The following is an 18666-nucleotide window of genomic DNA, read 5'->3' on the forward strand; positions in this document are numbered from 1 at the left end:
GAGAGCAGTGAGAGAATGCAGCAGAGCAGCAAGGGGCTTGACAGTCCTGGTAAAGATCTGGGATCTTATTTGAAATGTGATGAGAATGCAGAGGAGAGACAGAATCAGATCTACATTTTACAACGATCATTCTGCAAAGTGTCAATGAGCAGACTCTTCCAATGGGACAAGAGCGGAAGCCCAGGCCCATTAGGAGGCTTTTTATTCACACAGTAAGTATTTAGTTGGCTCCTACAAATAGAAGACATCATATTAGATACAAAGAATACAGCAGGGAAGAGACTAGGCAAACATTCTAGGCTTTTCCCAGTCTTAAATTCTGGTAGATTAGACCCTGTGATTTGATAAAAGAGTGAATATGGGACATTACAGAAGCCAAGAATGGTTTCTACGCTTTTGCCCTAAACAAGCAGGTGATACTATTTCCTAAAATGAGAAATACTACAGAAAGAGCAGATTTCAGGGAAAAACACAAGGGTTCATTTCTTGACATGCTGTTTGACATACATTTAAATATATAGAAAGAAGATATTATGTAGACATCTGAATACATAACTTTAGAGTTAAGGGGGAATGAAGGGCTGGAGTTAATTGAGATTTAAGGCAGTAGCTAAAGGAATGAGAATGGAGGAGAATCAGTATGATTACAGTCACTGTGGAGCCAACTTTTACAAACTCTCCAGTGATTATAATGAAATGCTAGCCAAACCAATGACCTACAGAGGAAGGCTAAAAGGAACACAGAGAGAAATGAGGAGAATCCCCAACACCAAAATGTTATGGAAAGATGTAAATATATTCAAATAACCTGCTTACATTTACATTTCATTATGTCAAAATGAATATGACAGAATCACTAACAGTACTAATAAAGATTATGCCATTTAAAATTGTTTTTCAGCTTCTCAACAGATTGCTTCACTATAAAAAATTCATAGTAAAGGGTAAGACCATTTGATTGTAGGACTTTCTTTGAAACATTTAAATAACAAAGAATAGAAGCACACAAAAGAAAGAAAATCATAAAATTTTAAATTGCTGATATTTTTCAAAACTGAGATGAATACTTAGATGGTTAACGTTTCAGATTTTGTAGTTTTACACTATATTCATTCAGAATTAATGATTGTTATTGAGCCTGTCTTTGGCTATATCCTTTAAGGTTTGTTATACTTAATGTCCCCAATTGCAGTTCATAGCATTCTCTAATTTCTTCTTGAACTCAAAGGTTGTTCAGTAATTTTACTGTTTCCTCTTCACTCAAAAGGTATTACTTAACAACTGGACATTTGGAGATTTTCTGAGTTAACTTTGAGCTGTCATTTTCTTTTATCATTCTGCATCTAGTTAATTCTACTACAGTTAATAGCAACTGAAATCTTCAGAAATTTGGCTCAGCGCTACATTAACATGGCGAATGACCATGTGCACTTTAAAAGAATGTGTAATCTGCAGTGTCCAGGTACAGTTCATACTGTCAATTTGCTTTTTGGCTGCCTTGTTGGCTTGCTTATTTATTTTATTATTCAAAGTAAATGAACCAAAAACTAAAAGTGATCTTTCGGTGTTTTTAATCCAAGGATGAAACTAAAAGATATTTCATATACTGAAGGAATACAGTGGTTATGGAAAATTAAGTTATTTTGTAGGTTACCAATATATTAGGCAGTTTGGATTATTCCTCTCAGGATGAAAACACACAGAGTAACTTAATAATAAAGGGGTTCGGGCCCGGAGGCGTGGCCTAGTGGCTAAAGTCCTCGCCTTGAAAGCCCCGGGATCCCATATGGGCGCCGGTTCTAATCCTGGCAGCTCCACTTCCCATCCAGCTCTCTGCTTGTGGCCTGGGAAAGCAGTCGAGGATGGCCCAAAGCTTTGGGACCCTGCACCTGCGTGGGAGACCCAGAAGAGGTTCCTGGTTCCTGGCATTGGATTGGCGCAGCATCGGCCTGTTGCGGCTCACTTGGGGAGTGAAACATCGGATGGAAGATCTTCCTCTCTGTCTCTCCTCCTCTCTGTATATCCGGCTTTCCAATAATAATAAAATCTTTAAAAAAAATACTAAAGGGGTTCATATCATGTTTCACAAAATTGACAGCAAGCAGCTTACCTGATTTTCATCCTGAACTTCCATAACTTCTGTGACTTTCTCTCCAAGGAGGAAACCCAGGCGAGTCATGAGTGTGTTTGCTGCCTCATCTACAGATGGAGGGGGTCCCAGCTCCTGCTCAGCATCACCTAGCACAAGAAAGCATTGAAAAGCATGAATCTTTCCAAACAAAACGGTCCAGTTCTGTAACTGTTCTTACTTGGCAGTAAAGCTTATGCTTCCATTAAGACTAGTCATTTCTTTAGTTTTCACATTCTAAACTCAAAATTACAAGGTCCTTGTGCCCTCACTGATATCTGCATTTGTAACGATCACATCTGTCTTACACGTCATCCCCTGAAAGAAACCCTGCACACAGAGCAGAACTTTCCATTTCCTCCTCTCACCTAGAAACTTCCATTCTACTTTTTGTCTCTCTCAATTTTCCTGTCCTCGGAATCTTTTATAAATGGAATGATACAATCTTTTATCGTTTCTGTCCAGTTTATTGTACCGTAAAACTTTCAAGTTTTTTAAAAATAATATACCAGAATTTCATTCCTTTCTATGGCAGAACAATATTTCATTGTGTATTTCATATATTTTTTACTCACTTATCTGTTGTTGGATACCTGGGTAGATGTTTCCATTTTTCAGCTATTAGGAATAATGATACTACAGGCACTGGGCATTTCTGTTTAAACCTTGTGCTGCCCCTCCTGGAATAGGAATCATCCCTTTGCCTGGGTATCCACTCTCTAAACATTGCCTGCTCATTAGTCATTTAGTGGCCATCTTGGTTTTCAGATGGACTGATGTGGTACTACAGGGCTTGTGTTTAAGTATCCCATTTTTTTTTTAGATTTATTTATTTTTATTGGAAAGGCGGATATACAGAGAGGAGGAGAGACAGAGAGGAAAATCTTCCGTCTGATGGTTCATTCTCTAAGTGGCTGCAATGGCTGGAGCTGAGCCAATCCGAACCCAGGAGCCTGGAGCTCTTCCCAGTCTCCCACACGGGTGCAGGATCCCAAGGCTTTGGGCTGTCCTGTCCTCGACTGCTTTCCCAGGCCACAAAGCAGGGAGCTGGATGGGAAGTGGGGCCACAGGGATTAGAACCGGGGCCCATATGGGATCCCTGGAGTGTTCAAGGCGAGGACTTTAACCACTATGCAATCGCGCTGGGCCCAAGTACCCCATATTTTACCAATGGCCCCAAAGTATAAGACTTGTGATGCCCTTTAATTTAGACCTCCAAAATTCTGCATTTCTGGAATATTTTAACTCTCTTTTAAAGATCGCCATCCTCCTAGACAATCAGTTTTTCAAACTTTCACTGAGAGATAACAGAACAAAGTCAGAAGTTTCTTTCTTCTCTCTCTCTCTCTTTTTAAAAACACTCACTCTCTAAAGACAAACTGGTTTCCCAGTAAAGGACTCATGGAAATCACATCAAAATGAGCCAGAGAACTGAAATGACCTATTACAGATGTAATACATGAAAACTTCAGGTAGGGCCTGTCTGTCAATGTTTTCTGAAGGTTTTAAGTTCAGATATATTTAATATTACCTAGTAATAATCCACAATAGAACAGGTCTTATAAAACATTATAAAAAATTTTCTATGGAGTCAGACACATTCTTTAACCAAAACAAACTTTAGCTGCAGTGTCGCATAATTAGAGGCCTAGGATATTCAGTAATATACATCTTCTACCAAATTGTTATTCCTCAGTTTAACACTTTGCTAATGAAGTCACTAGTTTGGGTCAGAAAGTATACATATATATGTGCATACCAGTACTAAAGTGAGTGTTTTATCTGTGAAAAATCTACATAAAATTCTGAATTATGTCAGAGTACAATGAGTCTATTTTTTAAAACTCTTCTCGCTAAGAAGCAATATAGACAGATTTTTCTGCTACAGAAACAAGAATGGCCAGATTATTTTTATATTACAAGCATTTAGATTTACATATTTTTTCCTGAAGAATGGACTGAATGCTTGTTTTCCATGATAAAATGAAAAGGTAAAACTACTCCTTTCCAATTTATGAATAATATTGCCTCTCCTGATAGCTTAAACTAACTTTTTTCCAATTTCCTCTGATTTCTGATTCCAGACCACTTCAATTTCTTCTAGAAAGCTATCCTGATAATTATCACATATTTTCTATACACACTAAGTATTAGGATAATTTATATGACATAGAGATATATATGAGTTGTCAGTATTCATAATTATTCACAGTGATACACAAAGAAAATAAGATGGATCATTATTACATGATTTATTTAAGTATGGGATCTTTAAAAGAAAATATGTATGATGTATGCTAATCTTTAGAACTGTAATTATGAAAAACAAGAAATCCATTCTTACATTAATTAAAAAAATTTAAAAAGAAATTAAACAAAATTTATCTGGATTTTAATTTCTGCAAAATAAGCATATAATTATAAAAAAAAGATTCATTTCTTTTATTTGAAAGAGATATAAAGAATCAGAGCCAGAAAGAGAGGTCTTCAATTCACTGATTCCTTCCTCAAATGGGAGAAATGAATACAATGGTCGGGGATAAGCCAGGCTGAACCAACGAGCCTGGAACTGCATAGTAGTCTCCCACATGAGTGACAAGGACCCCAAGCTTTTGGACCATTTTCCACTGCTTTCCCAGGCACATTGGTAGGGAGCTGAACTGGAAGTAGAGCACCTCGGACTCACTAATCCCCATGTAGGCTTTTGGTATTGCAGGCGGTAGTTTAACCCACTATACCACAATGCTGGTCATAATAAACATCATTTAATTACATTTTCCATGAACTTTTGGATTATCCATGTTTAATACTTATTTTGTAACAGCAACTAAACATTTCACAAACATTAACTTACATAATTTTCACGCATTTTACAAATGAAGAAACCAAGCTGCAGAGAAATTAAGTGACCCCTTCAAAGTTACATCCAGGAGTGGGTGTTTGGTACCGTAGTTAAGCTGCTGATTGGTCACCCAGTTCTCACATTGGAGTATCTGGATTGGAGTCTTGGTCCCTGGTCTCTGGCAGATGAGTGTTCTCTACTTCTCTCTCATTCTCTCTCTTTGTTGTTCAAATCAGTAAGTAAATAACTCCCAACATCTAAACAAAATCACTTAACCAGTACATAATGTAGCCAGATGTTCCCACACACGACACAGTGTCCTGCATATTCTTCTATAAGATTTATAATCTTTTTTTCTACATATTCCCTGATGTTAACTCTACATATTTCCTTTTAATTTAAATCTCTGATATCCTAATTTTTATCTCTGGAAGTTCAAATACAGAAAGCTGAAATGTCTCTCATGGTTAATCAAAAAACTGTTCATTTGGATATCTAAGTTATAGATCTATATAACACCTTTATAGGTAGAGTCTTCAAAATGTATGAAATACAACACCTCAACAAAAGTCAACCTAAAAAGCCACCTGTGATGAGATTAACCCTCTAAATGATGATGAACTGTAAATTAGGAAATTGAAAGTATTCAAAGTGAAAAAATTCAGTCATCAAAGCATCTGTTCAAATAATTTTCTCACACATTAAGAATTTACTTGCATAAGAAAATGTGGGAAAGATCAAATATTTATATTCATATTCTTTGAAGTGCTTATTTTCATAACCAATAATCACAGTATATCTTATACTTAAAATACACAGAAATTATTTGTTTATCTCTTAGTCTTCTCATGTATTAACTGTTATATTAACCATCATAAACTCATTAGATAAGCACTGGAATTTAATTACTTCCTTCTTCAGTCTACTTTCAAATCTATCCACTGTTCAACTTTTTGGGTTTATATTATTTTTTAAATCACTAAGTCTGGTTCATTTACATCATTATAATGTCTTTTTGTCATGAGAGAGAGATGTCAGGCTGCGTTGAAAACCTGTTATAGCAAGAAGTAAACACGTATAACTAAGACAGTTTTCTCTATGATTTTAAAGAACTCAGATGCACCCTAACTAAATCTCAGCCATTTAGCTTGAGTTACAGGGCTGGCACAGGTCATCCCTCTGCCTGGAACCATGGCATCGCACATGAACAACAGTTCCTGTCTTGGCTGCTCCACTTTCTACCCAGCTCCCGGCTAATGGTCCTAGAAAAGTAGCAGAAGATGACCCACACGGAGGAACTGGAAGCACTACTAGCTCCTGGATTTGACCCGGGTGTTTGACTCCTACAACCAACATGGAAGACGGGGGTGCAGTTCCTGTCTCCCAGCTTCAGCTTAGCCCAGCCTCTACCACTGAGGCCATCTGGGGAGTGAGGCAACAGACAGACCTCTTATCTCTCTCTCCCCCAGGCTCCTTCTCTGCAACTCTTCCAAATAAATAAGGAAGATATCTTTTCAGAAAATTTTATTTTTCATTCACCATATTTACAATAAAATCTAAAAAGAAACAGAAGATGTCAAAAAAGGCTTTTGATATCCACAGGCCAATGCAAAGCCATTTACAAGATTGCATTTCTAAGTATAAAACTTGTAGCATAACAAAAGAAGCATACTTCATTATTTAGGATGAAGATAACATTTTACAGTTTTCAGAAATTTTTTTTAAAAAAGAATAAAAATAAAAATTAACCTTTCCTTTTAATTGAAATGATTGTGACTGACTCTTCCTTTTAATTCAAATGATTATCACTGTACAGGATTTGGGAAAATACACGAATTAGTCACTTTCTGTAAAATATTTCATTTACTTATAATGGCTTCTACTTGCCTTATACAGTGCTGATAAAAGAAATCCAAATGAAAAGCCCTTTATAGATGTTAAATATGAGTGTTTATGAATATGTACCAAATAACAATGATAAGCTCTCTTTTCTTCTTGAATTTAAGACAGATTCTAATTTTGCTGCTATCTTAAACAACACAACCCTTTGAAAAACAATGCCATTTTAAAGGAGCTTTAAAAGGACTGATACAAAAAGATTAAACTCAAATTCCTCTGAAAACACTTGGTATAAATAAAAGCCCGTCTGTTCAGAAGACTGGTTTGAACTCTGGCCCTTAACCTTGCACACATAGACAAAAGTTATAAAACTGTCACTGTAGCCTGCCATCTGTGCCAAGGTTCATTTCTACACTTGAAATTCTGTGTTATTATGATGTGTAATGCAAACATTTTAAAACACTTAAAAACTAAAATATAAACAAAGAGTAAGACCTTCTTGTAATGGCACCTGATTATTTAAAATTTCCAATACAAGTTCACTGTACAAACTTTAGGAAACAGAAAAGTGTAATGTTAATGACGACAAACAAGAATAAGAAGAAGGCTGTTAACGATGTGTCTTGTGCACATTGAGATTCATTTAATCTCAGCAATCCTATGTGGTAGGTCTTTTTTCCTTTTAAAGAAAGATAGGTATGTTTTTAACTACAATTTTATTTAAACTTAAGCTATTAAAGTTAGACAAAGCACACATCTATGAAGTGCAGAAGCATAAATTAAATGCTCCAGAATCCAACTCTCATTCATCAACACATGCTGACCAAGAAAGAAGACCACTTGTCATATAAGCTCACCAGTCACATACAACCTATGCTAATATCAGCACTATTTCTGGCTTTTCCACCAGTTTCCATTTTCTTCTTCCTCAGATAAAATCCAGTGGTATGGTCTACTGGATATCTTTTCCTAGGAGTATATATTAACTTATCTCTACAGATACATGAATTTCAAAATTATAGAAATAGTGACATGCTATATATGAATTGCTATGATAGGGGACTGAAGTACGGAGAAATTACATGGCACATTTCAATTCACAAGACTAGAAGAATAACCAGAATTGAATCATATTAAGACACAATTAAGTAAAAATGACTCCAAATCTATATAACTATTTCTTCTGATTTTGAAAATATGTTAACATCATGTGCTCCATCCCATGATTATCACTGTAATACCAAAAAAGTAGCTAATATTCACAAGCATTTACTACAGGCCAAGCATTCTTGGCCTGTATATATAAATGTTTTTTATATATATATATAAATATATGCTTACATATTTATCATATTAGTATAATTACATTTTAAGTCTATAGTAATATAGCATGTATTATATATATAATATAAATCAATAATATTATTCCTATTTCCAGATGAGGAGACTGATAGTTAGAAAATGATTAGCCCAGAGTCACACATCTAGCAGGGAAACAAGTTACAGTGCAGAAAATGAGTCTGTTCTGCTATTTTGGGAAGTATTCTTCAATCAAGGATACTAGTTTGCTAGCATTTTTCATAAATACAGAACACAGCCCATTCTAAAAAGCTGACTTTAAAAAAGTCGAAGCATAGTAACCAGCACTTTGCCTAGTCATCGAATGGCAGGACAACATCTTTCTGGATTACACTGTGTTCACTCTGAGTTCAACAAGAAATTCTGCTTATGATCCTAATGAATCACTTAAATTCTCCACTGTGAAACAATTACCCAGCACAATTTCCTGAACATCCCCTATTCTGGTGGTTTTGTTAACACAACCACCTCCACAAACAACAGTTACTGAAGCAAAATACACTGTATACTTTTCTTTCCCACATTTTCTTTCTATAGCAAATTTGATTGGCGGGGGGCACTAAAAAAATCCCATGGGGCTGGTACTGAGGTTCAGCGCTATCCTCCACCCTGTGAAGCTAGCATCCCATATGGGTGCCAACGCATGTCCTGTTTCCTCCACTTCTGATCCATCTGTGGGAAATGGATGTGAAAGCAGCAGAGGATGGCCCAAGTCCTTGGGACCCTGCACCCACGCTGGATGCCAGGAAGAAGCTCCTGGCTCCTGATCAGCTCAGTTCTGGCCATTGCAGCCATCTAGTGAGTGAACCAACCAGCAGATTTCTCTGTAAATCTGCCTTTTGAATAAAAATAAATACATCTTAAAAAAAAAAACAAACTGGAATTAAACATCCTAGAATGTAATTCCACACAAACTTAATTTATTCTTTGAAGACTAAGCATTAATGACTTGGTTTTTGATCTACAGTTTTCTTGTACAAGTAGAATAATAGCAGAAACATTAGTCACCAGGTACAAGTAGATAAACCAGTAAAAATAAGCAAATTCATTTATTTCTCAAACATAAAGGCTTTATTACTTCAATCTAATATATAGCTACAGAAAGTTTTAAGCTTATGTAATAAAGAAACATTACTAACAGTAGTAACATGAATTCCGCAGCCTTCTAAATTTGTTCACTGTATCATTTGTAAGCGGCCTACAGTAGTTCTTTAACTAAATCTCAAAGTGTGGAACTTTAACCAGCAGATTCGGCATCATTTGGGAATTTGCTACAAATGCAAATTCTTGACTCACTTCAGATCTACTGAATTAGAAATTCTGAGGGTGGATCCAGCAATTTGAATTTGGACAAGTCCTCTAGGTAATTACAGAGTATGCTAACATTTGAGAACCACAGCTCTAACTTTGAGTTTATCATTTTTTTGTCAAGATAAAATATTTTCCTAAGTTTGCAGATGTAATAATGAGTAATGCAGGTAGATAAGAAGTTATCAGACCTTAGCTTTGACTGCATTATTATGTATGGATATACCATAAAACAATCATTTTTGCTAGTGTATATTCTATAAATTTTTTTCCAAAGGATAAATTGATGTTTGTTTCCTAGGGGTACCGAAAAGCCTTCTGTTTATTTTTTAAAGATACCATTTTTGAGTTTATGATATGAACAGTAGACAGACTATTAGGAGAAAAAGTATAATTAGTTATGTGCAGGGAGACATCCCAAGTGAGAAAAGCGAGTACTCCAATATCGAGTGAGATACGGAAGCTTATACTATTCATCAGGGAGAGGCGCAGGGAGGACCGAGGTGATCTGGTGGAAAATCTGTTTTGTGGGAAAGACGAACAATGGGTGCCAGCCTGTGACTGTCTGGGTATGGTCTCAACCTTCCATCTTATACGTGATAGTTAATCTTCCTTGGGTGATGAGATTCCAGAAAGCGGATTCCTAATAATTGAGTTCCTTTTTGGTGGATTTATCTTTAAACAGATGAAGAATTTCAGAGAAAGTCTCCATTCCCTGCATATGGGTAGGTGGCAAGGGTCACAGAGACCTCGCTGCTTGGTTTTCCAACCTGCAGCTCAAGGCACTCGGCCTGCCTGCCAACTAACTACACTCGGAGGTACTGTTTTCAGAGTCCTAACACTTTAATTAACTCATTTGTCTATTGCTAACCTTTGTTACTTTGTAGGAATTATAGCTTAAACCTTTTTTTTTTTAAATTAAAGCTTCATTTATTTATTTGAAAGGCAGAGTAACATTAGAGATACAGTTCACTCCCCAAAAGACCAGAGTGGCCAGGGCTGGGTCAGACTGAAGCCAGGAGCCGGGAACTTCATCCAGGTCTCTCGTTCAGGTGGCAGTGGCTCATGTGTTTGCACCATCTTCTGCTGCTATCCCAGGTGCGTTAAGAGGGAACTGGGAAGTGGCACACACATACTGGGATGCCGCTGTCAAAGGAGGTAGCTTAAGCTGCTGTGCTACAACAGGTGCCATTGTTACCTCAGTAGAAACTTAAGACACTATAATTATTAAGTATTCGTTTATTTATCTAAAGGCAGAGTGACAAGCAGAGAGAGGGAGACGCATCGACAAAGGTCTTGTATCTGTGGTTATTTCTCTAAGGAGCCAGGAACTCCATCCTGGTCTCCCACATGGGCAGCAGGGGAACATCTGCTACCTTCCCAGGTGTACTAGCAGGCAGGTAGATCTTAAAGGAGAACTTAACTGTGAGACAAAGTCCAACTCACAGGCTTGAACCAGCACTCCCACACAGGAGGCTTGCATTACAACTGACTGCTAACTAGCTGCACAACAGTCCCTAAAAAATTGTATTGTAAAAGAGCAAGTCACTGTGAAGTTATATGCTTTTAAACCGCTTCAGACAAGTAAGGGAAAGTGTGAACAGAGTGGCAGTTATGATTCTAGCATCATGATTGATTTCCTCCTGCCTTTCTAAAAATTTTTACTGAGGTTTAGTTTGGTTCAATTCCAAATCAGCAAAGAACAGATGCTTGTCAGACATATAAAGAAATAATCAATGGATAGAATTACTCAAAGTGACTCACCATTGGTATTCCAAGAAACAACAACTACTTTCCTTTATGATTGTATTAGTGGCTACTTCATATTAAGGATGCCAGACAGGCAATGAGGAATCAGACTTGGCTGCCCTGACAGTCATTACGATGTGCAAGAATAAATGGAACATAAAAGGTCTCTGATGGAGGTTTTTTTTTCCCCTCAAAATTCAAACAAGGAAAATGGAATTAGCAGTTACTTTATTTAAATCACTAAAATTTGCATAAAGCTTAAAGCACAGCATTTCATTGTCAAGCAATGTGACAATACTTCAGAACATAAAAAAGATTTTTCTATCTCTATATTTGCAATGTCACCTGGAGAGCAATTTTGTTTCTTGTGGAAACAGAAATTCCACCCTGACATATAACTTATTTATTTTGGAAAAAAAACCCAGTCACCCACAACAGTGGAGGAAGTCCAATGTTCAACACGCTGAGAGGGAAATCCTCAAGGTTCTTCCATATTCAAAACTGAGCCATAAAATCAGATGTCTCTCATTTTGCTAGGTTTGGTGCCCCTTTTCTCTTCCTGGCTTTCCTGTTCATTTGAACATGTCTTATCTGGCTTCAGTGTATAGTATCCTGACACTGCAGATTAAAGCTGCTGGAGTCTTCACTAGCAGTGGGAGTTATTTTACTTTCCTGACCTCTAAAGTTGTAATGTGTTCAGTGTAAATTAAAATTAAAATGAGCAGGAATAAACATAAGACCTAAAATCAAGCCCTCTAAGGTCTTATACCAGCGGTTTCATCTGTATCCTGAACTAGAGCTGTGAACACTTTGGACACAGTTTAACAGACTCACTGTAGCGAAAGTGTAAAGGATGTTGCCAGGCAACTCATCTAAGTTTCCAAGAATCTAAGCATTGATAATGGGTCTGCCCAAGTTTGGCTCCCACACAAGACGGGTTTCAGTGAACTCTTACATGTGTTTACAGGCCATTCATGAGTAGAGGTATTTCTAAAAAGTAGATGCCCAAAAGTAGCCCAACTCAAGAATCTATAATGTTGCTTTTCTAATTCAAGACTAGTATTTCCAGCCTCACAAACATTTCCTTTAACTATGCAGAAAGCCAACAGGAATTAAGCACAATAGTTCATATGTGAAAAGCCCAGTGCTGATTTTTTACCTATGCCTTTAACAATTCTGCTTGCATATGGCCATTTCCTCAAAAATTTCAAATAAAAAGTACTTGTCTACAAGAATGATGTAAATATTTTCAGAATTATTTTTGAAATGACTTGTAATACTGCATTGTAATATCAACAGTCAAAGCAGGGTGTTCAGTAATAACCATCCTCCTTAATGAGAATGTGTAATCAGCTGCGAAAGAGGTCATACGTGTTTCTGTAAGTAGTATCCATGCACGACACTGCTCTGCTGGACGGAGCTGACCTAACCCTCCTGGGAGCAGACACTTTGCATGCATGCTTACCGGGGCAGTACGCATCCACGTCCAGCTTCTGAGCTGAAGTGAGGGTTGGTGAGCCAAGCTCGGATTCTGGAATGCGTGGGCTCTCAACAAACTTTGCTTTCCTCAGAGGGGCTACGGACAAAAAGAGAGAGATACAGAGAAACAGACAGAAAGGAGGAGGAGGAAGGAAAGGGAAGTAGCAAGGGATGAAGAGAGGAAGAGTGGGAACAGAGGGAGAAATAGGAAAGAGAAAGAAAAGGGAGAGGAACAGAGGGGAAGAGAAGGGGAAAAGGAAGGAGAGAAACACAGAGGGGTCATGAGTAAGGGGAGCAGCAGGCAACAGATGGAAGCACTTAAATGAACAACACTCTGTCAGACTCGGATCAGGTTACCCTAGTTTTTGTGCCAGAAAAAAAAAAAAAAACACCCTAACTGCATTCTTCATAGAAGAGATGGGTCTCATTAAAAATTCCCTGAAAACTGAAAAAGTTACAATCTAACATTCAAACTGAGCATAACTTGTGATCACCTATTATACCCTGCTATGCTACCTTTTCCTCTTTATAGAGCAAACATCTTTTATAAAAAAAAAAAATCTTATTTTCATTTGCCACTATATATATATAGTAATCAAGGATAGACTGGGATTAAGTTTTAAGGTTTTACTGACAATAATCATAACCAGAAAGTTTTCCTTATCTACAAATAACTAATACTTCAAAATAAAGAAATGTGATTTAGTTATGAATTTAATCATGGGGTCTTTGGACTAGAGTATTCCATGAAATGGAAATCATTCCTTGTAAGGGATTAAGAATCATTTATTAATAAAAGTCACTTATTGAAAGCACATATAAATTTATCCTGCTGAATTCTAAAACGAAAAATGCAGGGATCCTCTTGACTTATTCAAGTAAACAGTTAAATATTTTAATATATTATGAAATTTTAAAATATTTTATGAAAAGTGTTTAGAGACTTTAAAAATGACTTGTATTAAATGAAGTATAATAGGGTTAAAGTACTTTGTATAGCACTACATAAAAGTATCACTTTGAAACTGAATTGTATGCATTATTATTAATGCCCTATCTACAGGTGTCTAAAACACCTGTTTAAGATCAGCACATTTTTCAGCACATTATCAGTAACCCACAGAAGATTTAAAATTATTCCTGAAATATCCTATAAAAAGTCATATACATCATCATTACAATATCCAGACGACTTCTTTATCCTTTGGAGGATAAAAATGAGAAAGCATTGGAAAAATAAAGGACTTATTTTTGAAAAGGGTACTTACTCAAAATCTGCACACAACTAACCAGTATTTCAAACCTTAGGATATGTGTGTGTATTTTGAGTGTATGATTAGAAAAGGAGGTGGAGGGCTGTTACTGTTTCCAAGGCAACAAATGCCTAAAGCTCTAAAAGCACAATTCTTTGCCAAAAATAAGCTTGGGAATATAGCAGAACTCTCACCTCTTCTAAGAGTGTCATACTTGAGGCTTCCTTTAAAAATCACTATCAGGCGTGAAGACGAAGTGATTTATACGCAATATGCAAGCTACAAATAGCCAATACTAGTCTCTTTCATCACAATCTTCCTAAATGATTCAAAACTAATAAAACATTTCATTTGTTCAATATTTCTCAGTAAAGAAGAAATGATTATAATTTAATTCTTAAAGGTTTTATGTCTTTTACTAGAATTTAACTGAAGCACTGCCATTCATCAGAATAATTATTTTATTGCCGAGTTCTGACAAAGCCAGTATTGGTTTCTACTCAATGGACTCTTACATGCTAAAAACTTTAATAAATTTTTTTTACAATAAAACTGGGGCTGGTAGATAGTCATAAACCAGGACTCTAGGACAGAAATGTAGGAAAACTGAAGGATAGCAGGAGAACTTAAGGGAAGTCTGAGGAATGTACAAGAATTCTGAGACAGAGTCAAGAAGAAAGATCAGGGTGCTAGAGATCATAAAGGGGAAAACACGAAGAGTGTGGAGACTATATGGTGTTCATGCGAAATTTAATACATTCTGGCAAAGGAAAACAATGAAACATCTTAGATAACACAATTTTCCAGCAAAGAGTTATTTAGGGGTCTTTTAAGCTTAAAGTCACACTAACTGATATTCACTTAGAGAATTATAGTCAAGATTCACAGTAGGCATTTATATATACTTTCAAATCCACCCTCATCCAAGGGAGTGCTACACATATTTTAAAATGGAATTAAAAATTACATTACAGTGTTTTCACCCAAATTAGATAAGATCAACGTTGGTTTTCCAGAGTGGGAAAACTTCCTTCTGCCAACGGCCATTTGGATATTTGTAACATCAATCACAGGTCACACCAAATTCTCAACTTAAAAATTAGCTTGCTATAGATTCACTGAATTTTGAGTTCTGCATGTGGCTGACTTGGCAGGGTCAGACCAGATGATTTCATGGGTCTTAAACAGTCTGTAGGCTGGCTGTTCCCACCGCCAGTCAAAACAGGATGTACAATCATAGACATGGAGTGCTGCCCAATGATCATAATATTACTTTATGTATATAAACGGAAGGTTGGAACATGGAGACAATATTTTCTTGTAAAGCAAGAACTTTAATACACAAACGATTTAGATGGTGAGAGAACTCTACTTTAAAAATATTTATCAGACAGTTAAAAAAAAAAAGAAAAAGAGGCAGTTGATATGGGAAGAATCTAATACCAAAAACAAGAATTTTATTGTCATACAGGGACAACAAACACTTTTTGTTCTGAGAAGTGTTGTGAACTAACACTTGAAAACATGATTCTTAACACTTAGACTTGGCTTTGGGAATCTGTAGAGGTTGAGAGGAAGAATATATATCGGTTGAGGATGTGGAAATATTGATTTGAAAGACCTAGGTCTTGGCTCTAGCGCTTAGTAGTTGTAAGAAACTGCGAGGGTAAGCATTGTAGGGAGGCTCACACCCCTATTGGAGGTGCCTGGGATACAGTTCGACCTCTTCAGATCCAGGTTCCTGCTCGTTTGTGAGTCAGCAGATAACGGCTCAAGTGCCTGTCACCCATCTGGGAGATCCAGATTGAGTTCCTGATTTCCGACTTAGGCCTGACCCAGACCCAGCTACAGTAGGCTTTTGGGGAGTGATCAGCAGATGAAAGATTTCTTTCTCTCTCTTAATTTTTTTCTGTGTTTCTCTGCCTTTCAAACTTAAATTTAATAAACTTTTAAAAATGCACGGTTACTAAAAAAAAAAAAAAACTTGGCAAGTTATTTATGTACTAAGCCCCTATTCTTCCACATAGTCACAGAATCTTTATGAGGCTTAACTAACTCTAAGCATATGAAATATTTACCAAAATGTTTATATCAAGTGATATTACTTACTTATAATTTTATTAAGACAAGGAACGAGGCCAGTATGGTGGCATAGCACGTTAATCCTCTACCTATGAGTTCCAGCATCCCATAATGGTGCTGATTCATGTCCTGACTGCTGCAGCTCTCACCCAGCTCCCTGCTTACAGCCTTGGAAAGCAGCAGAGGATGGCCCAAGTCCTTGGCCCCTTCACCCATTTGGGAGACCCAGAAGAAGCTCCTGGCTGCCAGCTTTGGATCAGCTCAGCTTTGGTTGTTGTGGCCAGCTGAGGAGCGAATCAGTGGATGGAAGACCTGTTTTTGTGTCTTTCCTTCTCTGTAAAAATCTGCCTTTCAGATAAAAATACATACATCTTTTTTTTTTTTAAAGACAAGAAACAGTGAGAGCTCTGCCTATGGGAAATCGTACATAATTGGACACTCTAAGTGTTTTCAGGGGTTGCCAAAATGGCACAGCAAGCTAATTTTCCACCTGTAGCACTGGCATCCCATATGGATGCCTATTCATGTCCCGGATGCTCCACTTCAGTCCAGTTTGCTTCTTATGACCTGGGAAAGCAGTGTAGGATGGTCCCAAGTTCTTTGGCTCCTGTATTCACGTGGAAGACCTGAAGCAAGCTCCTGGCTCCTGATTTCAGATCAGTCCAGCTCATCTGGGAAGTAAGCCAGTAGATGAAGATCTCTATCTCTCTCTTTGTCTCTGTAAATCTGCCTTTCAAATAAAAAAAAATCTTACAAAAAGAACTGATTTTTATGAAAGTATTAGAAATAGATTTGCACAGTAACACAGGGACAATGTAGACATTAAGAATCTAGGCAATGAAATCAGAAAACCTAGGCTAGATTCCTATGTCTTTTATTTTTCCATTGCTTAAACCTTTCTATGCCTAATTTTCCTGGTTGCCTCATTAGTTATTCTAGGTTCATAAAGAAACAGTACCTATATCACAGATGAATTGTAGAAGTATATTAATAAAAATAAGGTGAACATAACAGTTTTTAGTATGGAATAAATGCTCGATAAATATGAATGGCTGTCACCTGTGTCATATTCAGTGTGACTTGGAATGTATGGGTCATGTTTCAGCGCTAGGAGAAGGAAAGAGTAAAACAAAGACATGCACAAACGCCACCGGGGAACGAGGTGACCAACAAAGTCACTAATTTTTTTTTCAAAAGCACAAAAGAAATAATGATAAAAACATGTTATGCTGTAGAAAGCAGAATATTCAAATCAAAACACCCTGAGTTAGATAACAAGTATGTGGGTACAGAAAACGTTAACAGTGTCGTTTAGGCCATTTGTACTCAAAATGTAATGCCTGGACCAGCAGCACAGCATCACCTAGGAATCGGCTGGAAACGCAGCGGATTCTCACCCAATAGCAGCTGCATCAGAAACTCTACAGGATGGGGAGCCAGCAATCTCTCCATGTAATACTGATGTATCTAAGGTTAGGGACATGGACGCCAGGCTCAACAAATACCACAGCTGATCCTAAAGAGAACTCCATCAAGAAAAAAGCCATAATAAAACATAAATCAAGGCTTCAGGTCTGAGAGTAGGAGTGTACGGTAGTACACTAGTAGTAGTAGTGTATGGTAAAAGTTAAGATATCTTTTTGATATGGTAAAAACTTTTACCATAGTAGTATAGTTGTTGTGTATAGTAAAAGTTTTCTCTTTAGTCAGTCTCTTAACAACATGGCTCTTGTTAATTTACCATTACTATTCTTGACAAGAGTCACTTGTTATAAACTATTCATCATTTGTGGTCTATTTTGAAGACAGAACTTACAGTACTGAGTATTTGTTGCCGATAAAAGTTTTATAACAGAATATCTAAGAAAAACCTCACAAGACTGGCTAACCATGAAAGAGCAGTGAGGCTGACCAGATCAATAGTCAAGGAAGTGAGAAATGAAGAATGGATATCAAGATGAGTAGAGCATAAAGGACTAAGGGACTACTTTCACAAAGTTAGATTTGAGATTAGCAATAAATTTAGTAAGCTTATTTAAAAGATAAACTGACTGGAAAAGATGATAGAAGGATAAAAAGATTTTAGCTGAAGCAAGGAAAAGAAATGCATGTCATGTTGCCTTAAACTAAAAAGGGAGAAGTAAATTTGTATCTGACTGCAGACAATACAGTAGTCTTAAGTGTGTATATACATAAAGATTCCACAAAAGCCTGCTAGGACTAATAAACCAATTTAGTAAAGCTACAAGCTTAATTTGCAAAAATCAGCTGTGTTTCTACACACTTAACAATGAACAATTCTATAAGAAAACTGAGGAAAAGTTGAACTTAAAAACAGCAACAAAAGAATTAAATACTTAGGGATGGACTAAAGAAAGAAAAATATGTAGAAAGGCATCCCTTGTACATAGACAGGAAAACTTAATTTTTAACACGGTGATGTTACCAAAGAAATCTATAAGTTCAGTGCAATCTATGTTCGTTTTGAGAAAATTGCATATCTTCATTAAAAAGAATGAAGCTAGGTCTTTATCTTATATCATATAAAAATTAATTAAAAACTGTTCAAAGGCCCAAATGTAAGAGCTGAAAGTCTAAAACTATTACAAACATCCCAGTCAGAAAAT

General features: G+C 36.7%; 1 protein-coding gene across 6 annotated transcripts in view; it reads right to left on the reverse strand.

The window, feature by feature from the left end:
• The window catches only part of TANC2 (tetratricopeptide repeat, ankyrin repeat and coiled-coil containing 2), a 305743-nt gene that overhangs the window by 132961 nt on the left and 154116 nt on the right, over window positions 1-18666 (reverse strand). For 4 of the 6 annotated variants that reach the window (XM_058675315.1, XM_058675313.1, XM_058675314.1 and 1 more), the window contains one exon: window positions 2111-2238. In XM_058675315.1, the coding sequence (XP_058531298.1) occupies window positions 2111-2179 (69 nt within the window). In that variant the 5' untranslated portion in view covers window positions 2180-2238. Of the gene's footprint in view, window positions 1-2110; window positions 2239-12690; window positions 12802-18666 lie in introns of all 6 variants that reach the window. The other 2 variants (XM_058675310.1, XM_058675311.1) reach the window with 1 other exon arrangement.

This window comes from Ochotona princeps, chromosome 17, assembly GCF_030435755.1.
Source record: "Ochotona princeps isolate mOchPri1 chromosome 17, mOchPri1.hap1, whole genome shotgun sequence".
NCBI classification, from domain to species: domain Eukaryota; kingdom Metazoa; phylum Chordata; class Mammalia; order Lagomorpha; family Ochotonidae; genus Ochotona; species Ochotona princeps.